Source organism: Pholcus phalangioides, unplaced genomic scaffold, assembly GCF_987345545.1.
Source record: "Pholcus phalangioides strain wild (caught in Gottingen) unplaced genomic scaffold, Ppha-v1.0 ptg000010l_1, whole genome shotgun sequence".
Taxonomy (NCBI): Eukaryota; Metazoa; Arthropoda; class Arachnida; order Araneae; family Pholcidae; genus Pholcus; species Pholcus phalangioides.
Genome location: NW_028301603.1, coordinates 7,491,015 through 7,510,282, shown reverse-complemented (window position 1 = coordinate 7,510,282; position 19,268 = coordinate 7,491,015). Strand labels below are relative to the sequence as shown.

Here is a 19,268-nt window from a genome sequence, read left to right as displayed (position 1 = left end):
CAAAAAAAAAACAATCAGAAAGTTGTTGCCCGTCTTTCCCGAGGCCAACAAAAAAATTTCACGTTCCTAAGTGTAATATTCTATCGCTCCATCGCACGGCGCCATTCAGCATATATACGTACGCTTCAATGAAGAAATATTCTATATGCCTCTATAGCGTAGTGGCATACGAGAGAGCTTGGGTTCGATTCCCCGTAGAAGAAAAGATGAAAATTTTCATTCTCAAAAATATCAACATCTCTACATACAGCCAGTTTCCTGTATATTTTGCGGAGAAAGGACATCTTTCTGCACACATTCAACGCGAAAGGAAAATTGCTGTAATTTTCCCGCAATAGTCAATGAAATAAATCCCCCGCTATTTCTTTTTTTTATAGCGGCTATTTAGTTGGAAACGACGGGCAAATCCTCAGTGCCATTCCCAAGCACTAATTTCTAGAGAGGGTCCGCCATCACGTCGGTGGCGTTTTGTAAGTTGTCTTAAAGCCCATATATAGCAATAGCCTCTTTCGTTGTAAACGAACGTGTGTTGTTAATGTCTCCCAAAGGGTCATGTCTCGTAGCCGTCCCTTAATCCGCGGGACAATTTATTTATTTATTTTTCTTTTTTTATCTCGAGCTTGGGATTAGTTGCCTTGAGAGGGTTGGAGAATATTTGGCTCGTATGTTTCTAGCTCTCTCTCTCTCTCTCTGTCTCTCGCGATGGCCCTGGTAATCAATGGGGCCGAGTGAGGCTTATGGACGTGCTTGGAGCACCTGCGGTGTGTGTTTGTGTGTAGATATATGAGTTCTAGATTTTCTCTTCGAGGTTAATAACTCCGAACACGGATACTATGGACAATAATTTGGAGATTCCAACCATAAAAGGATATGCATTTCGACACTTCACGGTGTTGAGATATTGTTTTAGGTATTTAATTCATGGTGCGCACGTGAAAATCTCAATGTTGAAGAGAATCCGTGGTTCTTTCTGGACCAAATGCTGGGGACCCTCACAACTCATTCAGCAGAGAGGCCCTGAATTTATTGAATGAATTTTTGATTTTTGGGTAAATTTGTAATGAAAAAATTTTTTATAAATAAAATCCATTTTCGGAGAACTAGGCTAAATTTCAGTGAGCTTCCCTCTTGTTGGCGGTTCTGTTTAGGGCCGTCTCAATATCATAAGACCCACGGACAAAGTGGTGTTCACTTGCCCGTGAGTCGCTTATTCTCATCTGGAAGTCACAGCTTACATGTTTAAAAACTTATTTTCGAAATTCGCAGTACGAAATCTCATCATGTAGGTTCTCTCTATGGGCATGAGACCCATTACCCATCTCAGTAAATGCCCAGATGAGTCCATGCGCTAAGATCAACCTCATTCTACGGCAGTTTTGCTGGATTCGAAAATATAATCACACTTTTTCGTACCATATTGCACTTGAGAATTCTATTTCTTCACATCTAAGTTTTATTTCCCATCTCTCTGTCACCCTCCCCCTTAACCTATCTGTCATGGCCCCTCTTGCATCTTATTTTCACCCGTAACAATCATAATGGCTCCCAGAACCGTAAGGACCCCATAATATTGTTCCAGATTGAAAACCACTGATCTAAGAACTCAATTGGTTCTAAATGGAAATTATCAGATTGGTCTTTATTTTTCGAGATTATCCTTTTGATTAATTTTTTAGGATTTCCTAGGGAATAATCAGTTAATTTCAGAAGAAAAATTAGTGACAAGACTAGCACGATGCATAGGAAAATCAGAAGACATTATGATTCTAACTATGTTTGGAAAAAAATTATAGCTGACAAAAACGTTGGGTACGAAGACGTAATTTGGTAGCGTTAAATTGGACTGCTATGAGAGTTGTTTTTATGAAGGAAAGAGCAATGTGCCCATGGATCTACGGATGACATGGAGCATGGCGAAAACATTATGGGACTCGATGCAAGTCTTTGAGGAGTCTGTGAAAAACTAAAAACTCCGATCTATATCTTAACTTGGTAGAGTGTTTTCTTGTAACGTAATGAGAGTGTGTTTCTGCGGGGCAATATTCCATAATATACAGGGTGCGTAGCTAACATCTCTCACGGTATTTGACCGACGCACCCATGATGCTCGAGGAAAAAAATATCCAAATAACATGTAAAACTCAGATACGTCATTCATATTGCAAGGGGGGCTATTAAAATAAAATAAAAAAAACTTTTTATACAGTCCCCGTGTGCTCAAGAACCATATTAAAAAATTGTTGCCTTGTCTCTTCCACGTCCCAGTGAAATATTTACTGTAATAAAACAACAATAAACAAAACCGTTTTCCCGGTGAAAACGAGTATCAGAAATGAAGATTAAGCTAAGACATATTTAATGTAATATTTTCACACATTTTATATTCATTTAAAAAAAAGTTAACAATCTAATCACAGAAAAAAAAAAGTCTTACTATTAAGAAATTATTTAAAATTATTGTGTGTGTGATAAAGAGGGTTCAGATTTTGTTGATTTTTCTCAAATCAAACAGTCAATTTTGAAATAAAACAATAGTGGTCCTAGATGGCGCTCGTTATCAAGTTGATACAAAAACTATACAGGGACGTTATTTTCTGTGAACGTCGCAGTATTTTTCACCACCAGGTCGCATGAGACTGGCGTAACAACGGTGAAGAAACCGATCTTGACCACTAGACGAAGCCAACCAAGCTCGTTGGACTGTTATGAGTGGTAAAAAAGAAAGAGCACCGTGTCTGTCCATGGATCTACGGATGAAGATGACATGGGGCATGGTGAAAACATTGAGGAACATGGATGCAGGTCTTTGAGGGGCTCGTGAAAAATGAAAAACTTCGACCTATGCGGTAACTTGGTAGAAGGTTTCCTTGCATTGTAATGCGCGTTTCCTTTGGAGAAAAATTCCCTAATATACAGGGTATTTGTATGAGCTCATGGTGATATTTGTACCCAATACTACCTTCATAGTAATGTTTATGTGCATTCCCAATAGTATAAAAAAAAGGGAATTTTTGTTTAGTAATGTAGATAATATATGTGAGTAATTCAAATGTGAATGCCCAGCACTGTCAACGGAGGCTCTGTTTGATTATTCCCGTCTCAGTGGAGGCTCTGTGTTTTCATCTTTGTGTGTGTACATATTGCATATTCCGTAAAAGGAAAGGTAAACAAAACTGCCCAGCCCTGTGCAGGAAAGCTTTGTTTCTTCGTTTCCCGTCACAGTGGAGGTGCTGTATATATGTAATTTGTATACATTGTGTATTTAGACCATACTCAAATCTCTCCTACTTCAACATGCCAACTTCTTCTTCTTACTTGCCCACAAGTCTTTTCCACACTTCTTTCGAAATCCCAAGCTGCGGTCTCCGGCCCTCGTGTGCCACTGGGCGCACGTGCAATTATTCTCCCTAGTCATTTGGTTCAGCTGTCCATTTCTGTCAAATGTCTGTCCATTGCATCGACTTGATGGCTGCCTTCATGGGGGGAACGACGCGAGTGATTCAATACTTCCGAGCATCCTAGGCCAAGGGTAGCCACCTCTATAAATCTTTGCTAACTTTTCCGACACAACTTTGCCTCTTCTGAGGTAACGGAAGTAAGATGCTTTGCATCAGTCCGGGGTTGTGAGCGGTTCTATCTATCTATCTATCTAATATACAGGGTGCACAGCTAACATCTCTCACCGTATTTGACTGGCGAATCGTTGATCCTAGAGGCATATTTCCAATTAGAAAAATTATCCACATAACGTGCAAAACTAAAGATCCATGTTGCAAGGGGTTTTATAGTTATTATAATAAACGAAAAACTTCTTATACGGACGCCCTGCGCTCAAAAACCCAATTGAAAAGTTGTTGCCTTGTCTCTTCTACGGCCAACAGGAAAAAAAAAATGCCACGCTTGTATGTGCAATATTTACTGAGATATTTGAATTAAACATTTTTGGAGAAAAAATTGGGAAGAACTGCATGTAAATAAAAGAAAGAAGTGTGGTCCGCTAGTTTTTGCTGTTTTTTCGTGTCTTATCTCCGTTTTCTGAATTTGAATATCTCAGTGAATATTGTACTTAGATACGTACTTCAAGAGAGACGAGACAACAACTTTTTAGTTGGATTTCCGAGGAAAGAGTGTGTGTGTGTACAAAAAGTGAAGATTTTTATTTTAATGACTATACAGCCTCCCTGCAACACGAATGACATATCTGGGTTCCACACGTTATTTGGATACTTTTTCTAACTGGAAGTATACCTGTAAGATCAACGGTTCGCCAGTAAATTGCGGTGCGAGATCTGATGTTGCCTATGTTCCATGTATAATGTACATTTTGCAATATGATTCATAATATTACCGTAATTCCCCACCCCCGATAAATAAGCAGCATTAAGAAAAATGGCCGAATAATTTTTTTTTATAGAAATGTATACAGTCAAACCTCGTTAGTGCGTCACCCGGTTGACACGTCACTCCGCTTAACGGATCACGTTTTGGAAGTCCCAATTGTCCTCAGACAGGAATTGGCACAGCTATGACTTACTCCGTCTAACGAGTCACTCCGCTTACTAAGTCATATTTTTGCACTGCCAAGAGTGGCTCATTAACGAGGTTTGACTGTATATACAAACACACATTTCTCGGAATTCTGACATACTATATAACATATCCCGTATGGATTATGTGTTGATGTTTCGGAATATCTGGGGGAGCGTCATAATTCGAGATCTCTTTCAGGTGTTTGGTGAGATGCTCTTTCTTGTGTTTCGAAGTAATTTAGAGCTAATGTTTTGTCCTGAATATACAGGGTGCCCTGTAAGTGCTAGCACGGCCTTTATCGCATCGCATGAAGGAGAGTCAGTCGTAGAGGTGTGATCCCGATTCAAAAAAATGCTCATAAGGCATTCAAAAATGTTTCAGTTTTGGGAGTGAAAATACAGTGTGTGGCATATAATTTTTTATACGGTCCCCTTGTCCTCTAGCTTTCAATTCGAAAGTGGTTGCCCTGTATCTCCTGAGTGCTTTAAGTCCTTAATGTCTTTAAGTGCAATATTTGCTAATATATTTTAATTCAAAAATCGGAGAAAAGTTATAAAATAACAGAAAAACTAATGGCCAACGTCCTTCCCCCCCCCCCATTTATGCCGTCCTTTCCCAACTTTTCTCCAATTTTTGAATTCGAATATCTCAGCGAATATCTCGTAAAATTGGAATTTGTTTATGGGCCTCACGAGAGACAGGGCAACAGCTTTTTAATTGAATGTTAAAGGACATGGGGACCGTATAAAAATTTTTATCGTTTTTATTTTGCGATACACTGCATTTCCAGTCTCAAAACTGGTGCAGGGGAAGAAACTATGATAAAAACCACCTTAGGACTTTACAGTACACCCTATATATGGACGGTACGTTCAACTTTTTTGTGAAGATCGTCGAGGTGAAAAAATTTCGGTGCTCCAGCAAAGTGCCTGAACTTCACTCATAGGAGGCCGTTCAAGTATTACGTCATCATCGATGGGGGGGGGAAGAGGTGGGTTTCCGATTTGCTGACTTTTGATGACAAGGGGGAGGGGGGTTTGGATAATGCTTACGTCATCAACCACCCTTTATGAAAATATGAGTTAGGATTCAGAGGTGCAGAGCTGATGACGAAATTTTGCTGACAAGGGGGGGGGGTCAGCGTTTTGCTGACGGGGGGGGGTCAAAAATGGCTAAAAATTTGCTTACGTAATACTTGAACGGCCCCCTGGTTAGTAAAAACTGGTGGCAGATGGCAGCACTACACAAAACAAGCATTACACAGAAACAAACTTCACGTCAGGTTTCACTACACGCACATTCCAACATGTACCAATTCGTTAGAGGTTCCGCAGAGGAATATGGACGAGGTACATTAGTAGTAGTAGTAGTAGTAGTAAAGTGCCTGAGCACACGATTCCGAAATCGTTAGTTTGCACACGTTGTTCTTACATGCGAAAGCCCATGCTCTGCATCATGTGTTAATACAGAACGAATATATTTTTTTCGCACATCAAAACTTTGTGCTCTTACCATATGATAAACATCCGTGAAAATATTATGGTAGTTTATACATAAGATATTACGTAAGCTGGAACTTTGTTAATTCCTGCGGGGGCCCACCAAATATGGCCTTTTTGCTGGCCTTTATTTATAATCCGGGCTAAACACATAACCGTTCAGAGAAACACTCCAGATAAATAGGAACGTGCGATTTGTCGGAGCCCTCTGAGCAAAACAGCCCCTGCCGTATTCATTGAAGTCAGTGGGCTTCGTAGTCCTTTTTTTGGACATCCCTTCAAATGTCCAAAGCTCGAAGAAATGACAAACGCAGATAATAGATAACGATAGGGGATCCGGATTCACGAGAAGATATCATAGTTTTTAATGAATACACTAGAAAAAAAAAACCAACATCAACAGACACCAATGGCTTCTAGGAGCACCATCAATATTCCTATGTAGAATGGATATAGACCGAATAATAAGCACGTCCAGCATTAAACAAGTAATTAAGAAGGGTTGGTGTGCACGCAAAGTTCCCAAAAAAACGCATTTTCCAATTTTTCAATTTTCAAAAACTATGAAATTTTTTGCATCTAACTCTGTTGAAGTTTTTGTTTTACCTGTACTAAAAATATTTTTTTTTCAATATTTTCATATAAAAACTGCTGGCAGGCATTATATATACGCATGCATTTTAGTTTTCCACTAAAAATGTCTAGTTTTCCCACTATATAAACTGCTTTTTTTTCTTCTGAAAACTAAGTTTTTTCAAGGAAACATTTATTTTCTGGATATTATACTGAGGTGAACTCGGAAAGAAAAGTCATCTTGTCTCCGCCAGGATTCTCGAACCCAGGCCCTCTTGCATACCGGGCAAGCATGCTACCATCTACACTAGTGTTTCTTAACCTTTTTTTGCCCGTGGCCCCCCTTGGGACCATTTTTTTCTCTTCCCCCCCCCCTCCTTCCGTCTTACCCAGAGTTTTCGACTCTCATCTAGAAGCAAGATCCTTTATATGTATTTGAATTGATTTTTTTTCAGTGAATTTATACTGAACAAAAATTTTGCAAATAAGATTGGCCTCCAGACCACTGGCCTAGAATTTATTGAGCTCCCCGCTAATGCGAGTTCTATTTAGGGCCGTCTCAACATCATGGGCGCCTTAAGCAAAGTGATGCTATAGTAGTCCTGGAACTAAACAGCCTACATATTTCCTACTTATTTTCAAAATTTACTGTATTATACAAAATATAATAAGGTGGGGTTACTTATGGACATGAGACCCCGGGCATGACCCCTCACCAGAGTGGGCCTCACAGAGCTGCAGCCCGGGACCTGATATGGTTTTCATCATTTTTTTTTGTTTTTCACACTACAAATTTAATATAGAGGAGCAGGTCTGTGAAAAATGTTGCCGTGGGGCCTGCGAAAAACCTCATCCTAGGGAACCTGCTGCAAAATGTAGGCGGTGAGACCCAGATGGGTCCATGCCCTAAGACGGCCCTGGTTTTATGGGTGGTTTTGTTGGATTTCGGAAAATTTGCGGGCACACACCAACGCCCTTAATGAAGTTTTCTTTCGTCATTACGGACAGATATTTCTTCCATGTGATCTGGATTTTATATATAATTCTTGGAATTTCTCTAGAAAAACCAATAAAATCAACCAAAAATGGCGAAAACTGAGCGTCCTTATATCCGAGGTCGTTGTAAGCAAAGTTCATTAACATTATTCTTCAGGGGGGAACCAGTTGCGGCCTCAAGTTAACGTCGTTTAAGCCGAGTTTGACCGTGAATAACAATATTTCGATCGTTAATCGATAGGATTTTCGACGATCGGCTAATATTCAGATCTCAATCCGTTCTCCTTTTTTTCCCTGAGATCAGAAAAACGCGCCCCGTGCACACACAATAAATAGCCACGGGTTCCCCCCCCCCTACTTTATCATCATGAGAATTAGTTCTATCAGTTCGCATATCACTGTCCGTTATCGCTGATGTTCGTTCCCCACGATCTTTCCGAAGGGAGACATGTCCTCCTGTCGACGCTGTTTCGAGGCTTATCTTTGCTCAATTTATTAAGGATTAAGTTGTCTCCGTGAAGGTGGCCTTTTGCAACCTTAAGCCTACGGGGTGGACGTGGGACTCCTATTTTCGTTTCCCTTTTCCGTAAAAGGCATAATTCGATTAGAGGATCACGACTGCACCTGCCTCCCTGTTGCCGCGGCTCCCACGAGATGCGGCCGCTTGACGTGAGGCCCGCAGATGCCGTGCCAATGGCGGGGAATGACTTGTCCATCGCCAGAAGAGGATTAGCAAACGCCACTTCCTTTCTTGGGTAGGGAGAGGAATTCAGAATACAGAACTGAGACAGACACGATGATGGTGGTCTTGTTATTTATTCTTCTCCGTGGTCGATACTCATCAATGTTTTTTTACCATAGGGGGAAAAACCATGACATTCTTCCACTGGTCGATATCTAAGCACATTTGAGTAATATTTGTAGGGAACTTCGGATATATATGATTCAGTGACGAGTTCCCACTGATAGGTTGCTAGTAGCTTTGGGAAAAATTAATTATTTAAGGGGGTTGGTGCACGCAAATTTTCCACAAAAACACATTTTTCAATTTTTAAATACTATAAAATTTTCTGCGTCTAACTGTGTTAAAGTTTTTGTTCTACCTGTATTAAAAATATATTTAAAGTATTTTTACATTAACTGCTGGCAGGCATTACACATGCTAATGTTTTTCACTAAAATACGTTTTTCTCAAAACTATGTTTATTGTTAGATAAGCAACATTTTTTCGAACACCGCTCATTCAAATGTATTGAAACTTTGTGTGTCTCTCAACACTGTAATGTTACACACTTTAACACAAGCTTTTAGGATTTTAATTGCTGGTTGTGTTTTTTTTATCGAAATTTAACAACATGCAACTTTTTAAAAAATCATCAAAATGTGCCCATATTTTGTGCCATAAAAATTTTAAAATAATTTTTATAAAAAATCCTCTTGTTAAAGTGTGTAACACTACAGTGTTGAGAGGCACACAAAGTTTCATGACAATTGAATGAGCGGTGTTCGAAAAAATGTTCCTTATCTAACAATAAACATAGTTTTGAGAAAAACGCATTTTTATGAAAAACATTAGCATGTGTAATGCCTGCAGAGCAGTTGATATAAAAATACTTTAAAAATATTTTTAATACAGGTAGAACAAAAACTTAAGCACAGTTAGACGCAAATAATTTTATAGTATTTAAAAATTGAAAAATTTAAAAATGTGTTTTTTGGAAGATTTTCAATTTTTTCAATTTTCAATGTTATGAAATTTTCTGCGTCTGACTACGATCAAGTTTTTGTTCTACCCTGTACTAGAAATATTTTAATATAAACTGCTTGTAGAGGCGTTATATATGCTTATTTTTTGCACTAAAATGCTCTTTTTCAAAACTAAGTTTTTTGTTAGATAAGGAACACTTCTTTTTCAAATACACTCATTGAAATGTGTTGAATTTTTGTGTATCTCTCAACACTATGGTGTTACATACTTTAAATGGAGGATTTTTTTATAAAAAATTATTTAAAAATTTGTTATGGCACAAAATATGGGCGAAATTTGATGATTTTCGAAAAAGTTGTATGTTGTTGAAGTTGAAATTTGAGAAAAAAAATAATCATCAATTAAAATCCTAAATGTTTGTGTTAAATTCCATAAAAATATCCATAGTATTTGAGGAAAGAAAATTGAGTGACTAAAGTGAATAGAAAATGTTTGAATGTTCCTTAAAGGAAGGACGTTTTTACCATAAGAAAGCATGATCATGTACCACCCCCTTAACTAGCACAGCATAAATTGCTAAATCCCATATCTTTTACATTAAGTAAATCCTTTTTTCCCCAGATTTTCAGCAGGTGCAAAGTTAGAGTATGAGAAGAAATGTTGTTTCATTGAGAAATCAGCTTTACAAAATACCTGGCCTTTTCATTGCTAAAATGAGAGTCTTTTTTTAGGAGGCGCGATATATCTCGTCATTGCCGGTGAGACGGTTGAATACCGTCATTGATTTCTAAATTGCCTGTAAAAACAACCATTGGTCAGAATAATACAGGGTGTTATGTTAATGGACCGACAAACTCAGAGGGTTGTTAGTAGGCATCAAGGGGAAACAAAAATTTTCAATAGCACGTGGTGCCGCAAACCACGTTGAGAGGGAGAAAATCGCGAAAAACGCATGCAGGCTGTGAGTCCAGAGGAGACGAAACGTGGATGTCTGTTGATCGCTGAAGGCGTTCGTGGGTTCGCTCATCATATGCGACGCATGTGGACACACCGGAGGATCTCATAGAGCCGATTGTCGTCGCTGCGGCAGGCATCAAAAGCATACCTGGTATCTTCGAGTGCGTCCGGGAATCGTTTTTACGACGTTGTAGATTGTGCAGTGACGTCAGCGGCCGCCAATTCCAATAACCAACAATTCTTGCAACAATTAATGAAATAAATATTTTTTTGTAGTTGTTATTGTACTGTTTTTGTCGTTCCAGCGTGACGTCGAAACCTGCGTGCGTTTTTCGCGATTTTCACCCTCTCAACGTGGTTCGCGACACCGTGTCCCATCGCAATTTCTGTTCCTCTTGATGTGTACTAACAACCCTCTGAGTTTGTTGGTCCATTAACAGAACACCCTGTATATAATTTTTCCGCAATTTTCGTTTGGTCAAGAATGAAAATTGTTAGAAAATCCACCCCATCCTTCGTGGTGGAAAGCTGCGAGTAAGTAACAATTATTTTACCGGTGATTCATTACGAGGCTCGATACGCTGTCCTCCAAATTTTTAACTCGAGTTTTTAAATCACTGAATAACATGCTGATTTAAGAGCTATGTCGGATTCCTAACAATTTTTCCAAATATGTGTTGCTGTATTTTCTTTGTGAATAAAATATAATTGAATTGTAAATTTTTGAAGTGCGAACAACAGATTTGAATGTTTCTGAAGAAGTGTTTTAGATATTATGTGATGTGTTGTGATGCTGAGACTTTTCTTCAGTTCGTAACGAGTCTATTGTAGGAACACCTTGATATTCATATAACAAACAGAGGTAGAGAAGTAGGGGGAAAGGGGGCAGTGCCCCAGAAAGAGGAGGTTGAAAATTAATTTTTCAACCTCCGCATTTCATAGCGTAAATCACTAAAGCCTCAGTCGAATTCCCTCTCTCTTTACGAACTAAACATTCTATCGATTTTTGAGCTGGTGGGGATAGAAAAATGCGTCCCTTTGTTAAATCAGTCTTACAAAATATCTGGGCTCATCATTACCGAAAATAAATACTTTCATAAGAAGGCGAGATATCTCGTCCATACCAACGTCAGGGTCAAAATACTAGACTGAAATATCTTAAAATGCTTTTTGATAAATTTCTGTCAATTTAAAATGCTACTTTTTTTTTAAAGTTAGGGAGTAAAAATGTTTCTGGAAGAGAGATTCCCTGTACACTTCAATTTTTCAGTGCACCAAAATGCTCCTCTTCCCCCCTTAAAAGTATGCCTGAGTTCCCCAATCACATGAATAAAGTTCTGGTGAACGGCTAATCTTGCTGGAGGCTTATTATTCCGCCATCTCCAAAATTACAGAGGAGTACTTGCTTTACCGGTGTCCTAAACACTATTGTTAAACATTTTTGCACTATTAACCCTTTAATAGGCAACCATTGAAATATGTAGAGAGGAAAGCTTCTGAGGAGTTATATTAATTATATCGATATTTAAAAAAATATGGAATGTTACACAATCGGGAACACACTGTATTTATATGTTTTACATAGATTTGAAAGCTATAAGTTGTTTGCCAACTTATTTTTGCTATCATTGTTGAAAAGACACAGCAATACGTCTCCTTCACACATGGCATTTCCTTCCAAATTTGAAGGGTCCAAAATCGTTCTTGCTTGGCTTGTCAAGAAATAGGAGACACGCGCATGCCTATGAGTCATTCTCCTGATCATTGCAGAAACTTCAAGAACAGCTCACAAGTAAAAATCGAATGTTTATAGGATTTGCTTAAAACCACGAATGTCGGAAAGAAACTCGAAATATAAAATATGCGTTTACTTGAAAAGCATGAAGAGACCATCTTACTTTCGAGAGCAACATTGCCAAATAAAGGGTTGGAGCGACTTTTAGAGAAATTAAGAGGCAATTGACGTAGGCATATTCCTTCAAGTTGTCCACTTTCTGCAGCTTTTAAATATGAATACAGAAACACTCGAATCTGTTGTTGTACACGCTATTTTGGGAGATTTCTGTATGTATCAGAATGCGAATGGCACTTTGAATATCGGTCGAAAATGCTTTTATCATATTCATAGCTATATTATTTACTTTCCAACGTAGTGAAGCATCGGTTGCCTTTAATGTGATAAATTTTTGAATTATTATATATTTTTTTTAATAACGTGATCACCACGTATTCCCAAGAGATCTTTACGATCTGTCCAGGGAATATGTTAGTGTGTTAGTAGACATCTATGCCCGAACCGGGATTCGATCCCAGACCTGCACAGTCACCAGCTAGCTCCCTAACCATAGGAATGTCAGGCGGCATGTTGTTGCTTTTCCTTGTGAAGCAGAATTCTCAGCTTTTCGAGTATTTACGTTGAATTTTGAAACATTCTAGCCAGTAGTTCATATTCCAGTCTATTTTAAAATCGTAACTTCGATTATAATCACATCTGTTTTTTGGAGACTTTTATCATCTAAATTATAAAGTAATACATTAATTTTTATTAATTATGTATCCACGTAGTATAGGACGCATTACTTCACGTTTATCGGGGAAAACCGATTCTACTGTGACGAGTCAAGTACATATAAACGTTTATAATGGGCAACTGAAGAATGATCTTGAATGGCTGTTGCACTTGGAATATAAATATAATATTGAGATTCAATCAAAAATACTCATTTATGAACAGTTGTCGGTGATGAAGAATGGACTCCACCGTCGCGATCCTAGAACCGTATTTCCGATTAGAAAAAGTATCCAAATAATGCGTATATACGTCATCCATGTTGAAAAAGGTTGTCCGGTAATTGGAATAAAATAAAAAAATAACTTTTTACATAGCACTCTGTGCTCAAAAACCCAGTTTGGACATTGTTGCCTGTCTCTCCTGAGGCCAATAGAAAAAATTTCACGGTTCCAAGTGCAATATTCACTGAGATATTTGAATCCATAAATGGCGAAAAGATGGGAAAAACACCATAAACACTAATCAACAACGCTTTTTCTAATAACAGTATTTTTAATAACTATACAGTAGTATTTTTAATAACTATACAGTAGTATTTTTAATAACTATACAGTAGTATTTTTAATAACTATACAGTAGTATTTTTAATAACTATACAGTAGTATTTTTAATAACTATACAGTAGTATTTTTAATAACTATACAGTAGTATTTTTAATAACTATACAGTAGTATTTTTAATAACTATACAGTAGTATTTTTAATAACTATACAGTAGTATTTTCATAACTATACAACCCCTTGCAACATGAACGATGTATCCGAGGTCTAAACGTTATATGGACACTTGGGGAATATGCCCCTAGGATCAACGGTTCGCCAGTAAAATGCGTCAAGTGGAATTAAGTAATCGCCCTGTATATGGTCTGTTACATTCACTGCTGAATCGTCATAAGCTTGGTAAATATACATTGGGTAATATGGCCCATTCAGTCCGATATCAGGGTTGATGAATATTATTACCTATATAGAGTTTAATTTTTTCTTATTTTCTTCTGCTGTCTAGGAACTACCGAAACCACCGATTCCGGACTTGAACCAGAGCTTGAACAGATTCCTCGCCGGTGTCAAACCCGTCATCAACCAGGCCAGCTACGAGAGATGCCGTCAACTTGCCGACGAATTCAGCCGTCCGGGCGGACAGGGACCCAAACTGCAGGAAGCACTGATACAATTTGCCGAGACCAAGGATAACTGGGTGAGTTCTGAGCTATGAAAGTGTTGTATTTACACTAATATTTCTAAGACGATTCAAACCGGACTCCAGAGATCCTAAGCATTTAAAAAAAGAAAGTGATGTTATGATCATTCTTAATCAGAAATTGAAACATATTGATACGACGCTGCGGTGTATTATATTCGATTTCTTAATACTGAATGAAACATGTTCCAAAATAAGTAAACTCCAGGTTCCAGTTTTGTAACAACTACAGTTACCAATCACTGAACTCTCGCCAAACGGTGCGGCGCGCGATCTCTCCCGTGCGCCAATTGGCGTAAAATCGCACTTGACATACATTTCTACTTTTTCTATCAATATTTTCAGCAATATTGTTAGGCACGTTTTAATGTCGTAGATATTTTACCGAAGAATTGATGAATTCACTTAGGAAATATGATTACGATGAATTGTTATTGTTTTGTGAATTACGATTGTCGACGAGTTTCTTTTTGTCGATGGATGCTAGTATAAACAGAGTGATGGCTTTTTTTAGCTCAAGTACATCAGGAAATACTCGTATAAATATCAGTTGTCGATGAATTAACGATTATAGACGAAGTTTGGCATGAAAATAATATATTCGATGAATTTCCGTATGAAAATGAAATAGTCGATGAATTTTTAGTATAAAAATGGGATTGTGTGTCGTTGAATTTTAGTATGACCGTTAGAATTTTCATCGTCGACTGATTCTATCAGGAATTGAGGTTATCTATGAATACTTTTTAAATATGAGTTATGACAGGGGTTTTTCGTAGAAATTTCGACTGTCGATGAATTGCATTTTGAGAATTAACTACAATAAATTGGAATCAATTCCTTTTCTTCAGAAAATGTTCAATATTTCCGCCAAGTTCATACATCGCTGTCGCTGAAGTTTCGCTTGAGTTATGATCGTCGATGAATTGTGGCATTAATAATGATTATCGATGGATGAATGAATAAATTTTTGTATGAATTGCGATGATTGCGCTTATGAGTTGACTTATGAGTTCAATAAATTTCTAAATAAATTACGGCTATGTATTGTTTATTAATATTTTTTCGGAAAGTTTAGGATGGTGATTGAGTTTACGTATTAAAGATGATTTTCCCCATGAATTATAAATAACGAAGACTAATGGATATTCTGCTGAATTACAGATAACGGAAAATTCGAATTTTCTCCTTAGTTACGGATAACGACGAATGAAGTTTCTCCTAAATTACAATGGTCGACGAACTAGTATTTTCGCGCGATAAATTGCCGTTATGGACTAATTCGTTTTCATATGAAATTTTAGGATTACCTTCGAGTCCACGTATCGCGTATGTATATGATTGTCGATAGTTGAATACATGAATAAATTATGATTTCTGATGAATGCTAGCGCGAAGTACGATTGCTAATGAATCTGTTCAATACTATCCAGCCCTCTACACTTAGAACAGGCGACTCTCATCTCAAGCAAACCAAAGAAAAACTTAAACATGATATTATCATCCCGTATGACGAACTGAAACACACATTTTATCATATCGCGTCCATCTTGTTTTTCAATGTTAAGTATACAAGGTGATTCAAAACCGAACGTACAAACTTTTTGTGAAGGTAGAAAACACAAAAAAAAAAAAACAGAATCACATAGGAATGTATGACAGGAAGCTGACCTGATCAGCTAGAGGATAAACGAAGACGCGGAAATGACAAACCAAGCACAGTCCGTGCACACGTTAAGTTTCACAACAAGTGTTCAAAGTTCTTACCATTCACAGTTATGCACAAAAAAAAATTGTGATACATTCCTATGAGATCCTGTTTTGTTTTGTGTATTCTACCTCCCCTAAAAGTCTACACGCGGAGTTTTGAATCGCCCTGTATATTATAACGATTAATTTCGATGAATGAATTTTCTCCTCAATCAAAATCGTCGATAAATTACGGTCATAGACAAATTAATTTTCATAGAAAACTTCAGGATTACCATCGAATTCACGTATTGTATATAGTTGCCGATGACTTATTATTTGGAAATAATTTCGATTGTTGATGAATCCGATCAATACCATTGAGTTCTCTAAACTTTTGTAATAGGCTACTTTTCTCTCAAACAACATAAAAATATTCAAACATGGTATCTCATCATCCCTTATCGTGAATTAAAACACATTTTTAGTAATATCGTTAATCTTTTCATTCAATGTCAAATATATATTATAACGATTAATCCCGATGAATAAATTTTCACCTGAATCACGATTTTCGATGAATGAATTTTCTTCTAAATTATAATTGTCGATAAACTTTCGACAGATTGTGATCATGGACTAAAGTTCCCACAGAAAATTTTAGGATTACCGTCGAGCTCACGTATTGTTAAAATTGTCAATAATTCAATTTCTCCGCATAAATTAAAATTCTCGATGAATTCTCTCATGAACTACGACTGGTGAAGAATCCGTCAATACTACCGAGGCTTCTAAATTCTTGGAAAAAGGTGACTTCCATCTCAAACAATGGGAAAAAACATGGTATTATCAAACCCTTATCACGAATTAAAACACATTTTTGGTCATATCGTCAATCTTTTTTTTAATGTTAAGTAAAACCTATATGAGGGGTTCACAACCGTAGTAGACCAAGTACATTTATCTTTATTATGTACTAGCTGATACCCGGCGACGTTGCCCGTCCCGTAAAAAATTTATATATATATAGCTTATTAATTATTTCTTTTAATCAAAAAATTTCTGCACCAAGTAAGAAAAAATTACTTTTATTTTTAAATATTTTAATTAAAGACTTCAAGCAATCGCTTGTGGATACACAATATTTTTTGTTTTTCCATCTGGTGTGTAGATGTACCAATTTTTGGGATTACCAACACGCGAACAGGTGACGTAAAGCTGTCCGTGTGAAAAACAGGGCTCAAGTAGGTTGATACCTGCCATTGCTAACGACTGGCCTTGCGCTTTGTTGATTGTCATGGTAAAAGCTAAACGAATCGGGAACTGTAATCGCTTGAAATTGAATGGCATTTCTTCAGTGATAATTGGAATACGTGGAATGAAGACGCCTTCTCCTTTGGCACATCCAGTTAAAATTGTTGCTTCGATGATGTAATTGTGCAATTTCTTCACGCAGAGTCTGGTACCATTGCAGAGTCTCGGTGTCTCCAAATTTCTTAAAAGCATTACAGGTGCTCCGACTTTGAGGGTCAAATTGTGTGGTGGCACACCCGGAATATCCAAAGAGTTCAGAAATTCTGCAGAATACAGAACCGTCTGCTCTGTGTCTGTGACAGTGTCAACCGATTTGTAAGATTTGGAGTCTCCCGGTATAATTTTCAGGATTTTTGCGTTGATCTTGTTCACACTGTCATTTTTCGATGCCAGAATCGTTCTCTCACAAAGCCACTCATGGTTCAGGTGATTTTGTTCAATGTTTGGGAAGACTGTCTGCAAGTTCTTGAACTGAGTTTAACAACTGGCAAAATCTATTTGGGAACGCAATGAGTCCAGTGCTTGGGTCTCTACGAGAATTCTTCCATTGCCAAGTTTGATCAACTGATGTGAAAATGATCGCTGCGCTGAGTATTTTGCAGTTGAACTCGCATGTTGGTGGATAATGATAATTTTTTAACTTTGTGTAAGAGTGTTGATGGTTTGAGTCAAGCATTGAGTTCATCAGTTGGCGTTGAACGCGGAACTACAGGCAGAGTCTGACGAAAATCTCCAGCCAACAAAACAACCACTTTTCCCATGAGCCGCTGATTTCCTCGCAGATCTTTAAGTGACATGTTGACAGCTTGCAGGGCCCGTTTGTTATTAATTTTCGTTAAATAACGATGAATAAATTTTCTGGAAAATTTTAGGATTACTATCGAGCTCACGTATTGTAAAAATTGTCGATAATGCAATTTCTCCGAATAAATTAAGATTCTCGATGAATTCTCGCATGAACAACGATTGTTGATGAATCCGGTCAATGCTATATTGAGCCTTTAAAACTCTTCCAAAGCTCGATTTCCATCTCAAACAACATAGAAATGCTTAAATATGGTATCTTTCATCATCCCTTATCGCATATTAAAACACATTTTTAGTCATATCGTTCATCTTCTTTTTCAATGTCAAGTATGTATTATAACGATTAATGCCGATGAATGAATTTCCTGCTAAATTATAATTGTCGATAAATTAACTTTCGATACATTTAGGACATGTTTCCACAGAAAATTTTACGATTACCATCGAGCTCGCGTATTGTAAAAATTGTCGATAATTCAATTCCTCCGAATAAATTGAAATTCTCGATGAATTCTCGCATGAACTACGATTGTTGATGAATCCGGTCACAATACTATAGTCTTCTAAACTCTTGCAGAAGTCGACTTCCATCTCAAACAACAACAACAACAAAATGCTTAAATATGGTATCATCATCCCTTATCGCGTATTAAAACACATTTCTAGTCGTATCGTTCATCATGTTCTAATGCCAAGTGTATTTTATCTTGTCGGAGAATAAAATAGAAAAGAGAAGTATAAGATAACACATTTTCATGAAATTAAAACGGAGAGAGGAAAAATGGTTATTAATATTCATTTTTTTTATTAAGGACAGGCAGGAGGGAGGGAAAAAACGGGGCGCACATTTTAATATTCGGTCGCATTTGCCAATCCCGTGGGATATTATTCCATGATAAGCCCTCGGAAATGGCCGCCGTTTAAAAGGGATGAAAAGATATTTAAAAAATGTTTAAGGGAAAGGAAATTTCGTTATTAATGTTTCACTGTCTCGATTTTATTCTCTAATGCAAAATATTTCATTGTTAAATATTCGGGAAGTTACGATCAAGATTTAAATTATTATTTCTGAAATTAAATTAAACATTTTTACGTATTACGAGCTGATCCAAACTGAGAATTATTAGTTATGCCGCATAATACTGTCGGTTACGTAAGGGGAGTCGTCATAAAATAGTTTTGCCCATATACGAGTCCCTAGCTGCCGCAAAAAACCGACGAATGCGAATAATATGAGTGTTTCAGAGAATGCTTTAGAGCAGTGGTTCCAGAACTGTGGGTCAGGACCCGCAGGGTGGCTACGTAAAGGAGCTGGGGGGTCGTGAAAGATTTTCGAAAATTTAAACGCCTGAAAAAAAATTTATTTTATTCTTTCGAAATGCTAATAAATATATGCGAAACCTAATACAGGGTGGGCGAAAAG

The 19,268-nt window shown here is 37.4% G+C and overlaps 1 protein-coding gene across 1 annotated transcript in view; it reads left to right on the top strand.

Annotated features, from left to right (window-relative positions):
• The window catches only part of VAChT (Vesicular acetylcholine transporter), a 320,408-nt gene that overhangs the window by 188,226 nt on the left and 112,914 nt on the right, over nucleotides 1-19,268 (top strand). Inside the window, exon 3 of the mRNA XM_089237496.1 lies at nucleotides 13,841-14,032. Within this exon, the coding sequence (XP_089093622.1) occupies nucleotides 13,841-14,032 (192 nt within the window). The remainder of the gene's footprint in view (nucleotides 1-13,840; nucleotides 14,033-19,268) is intronic.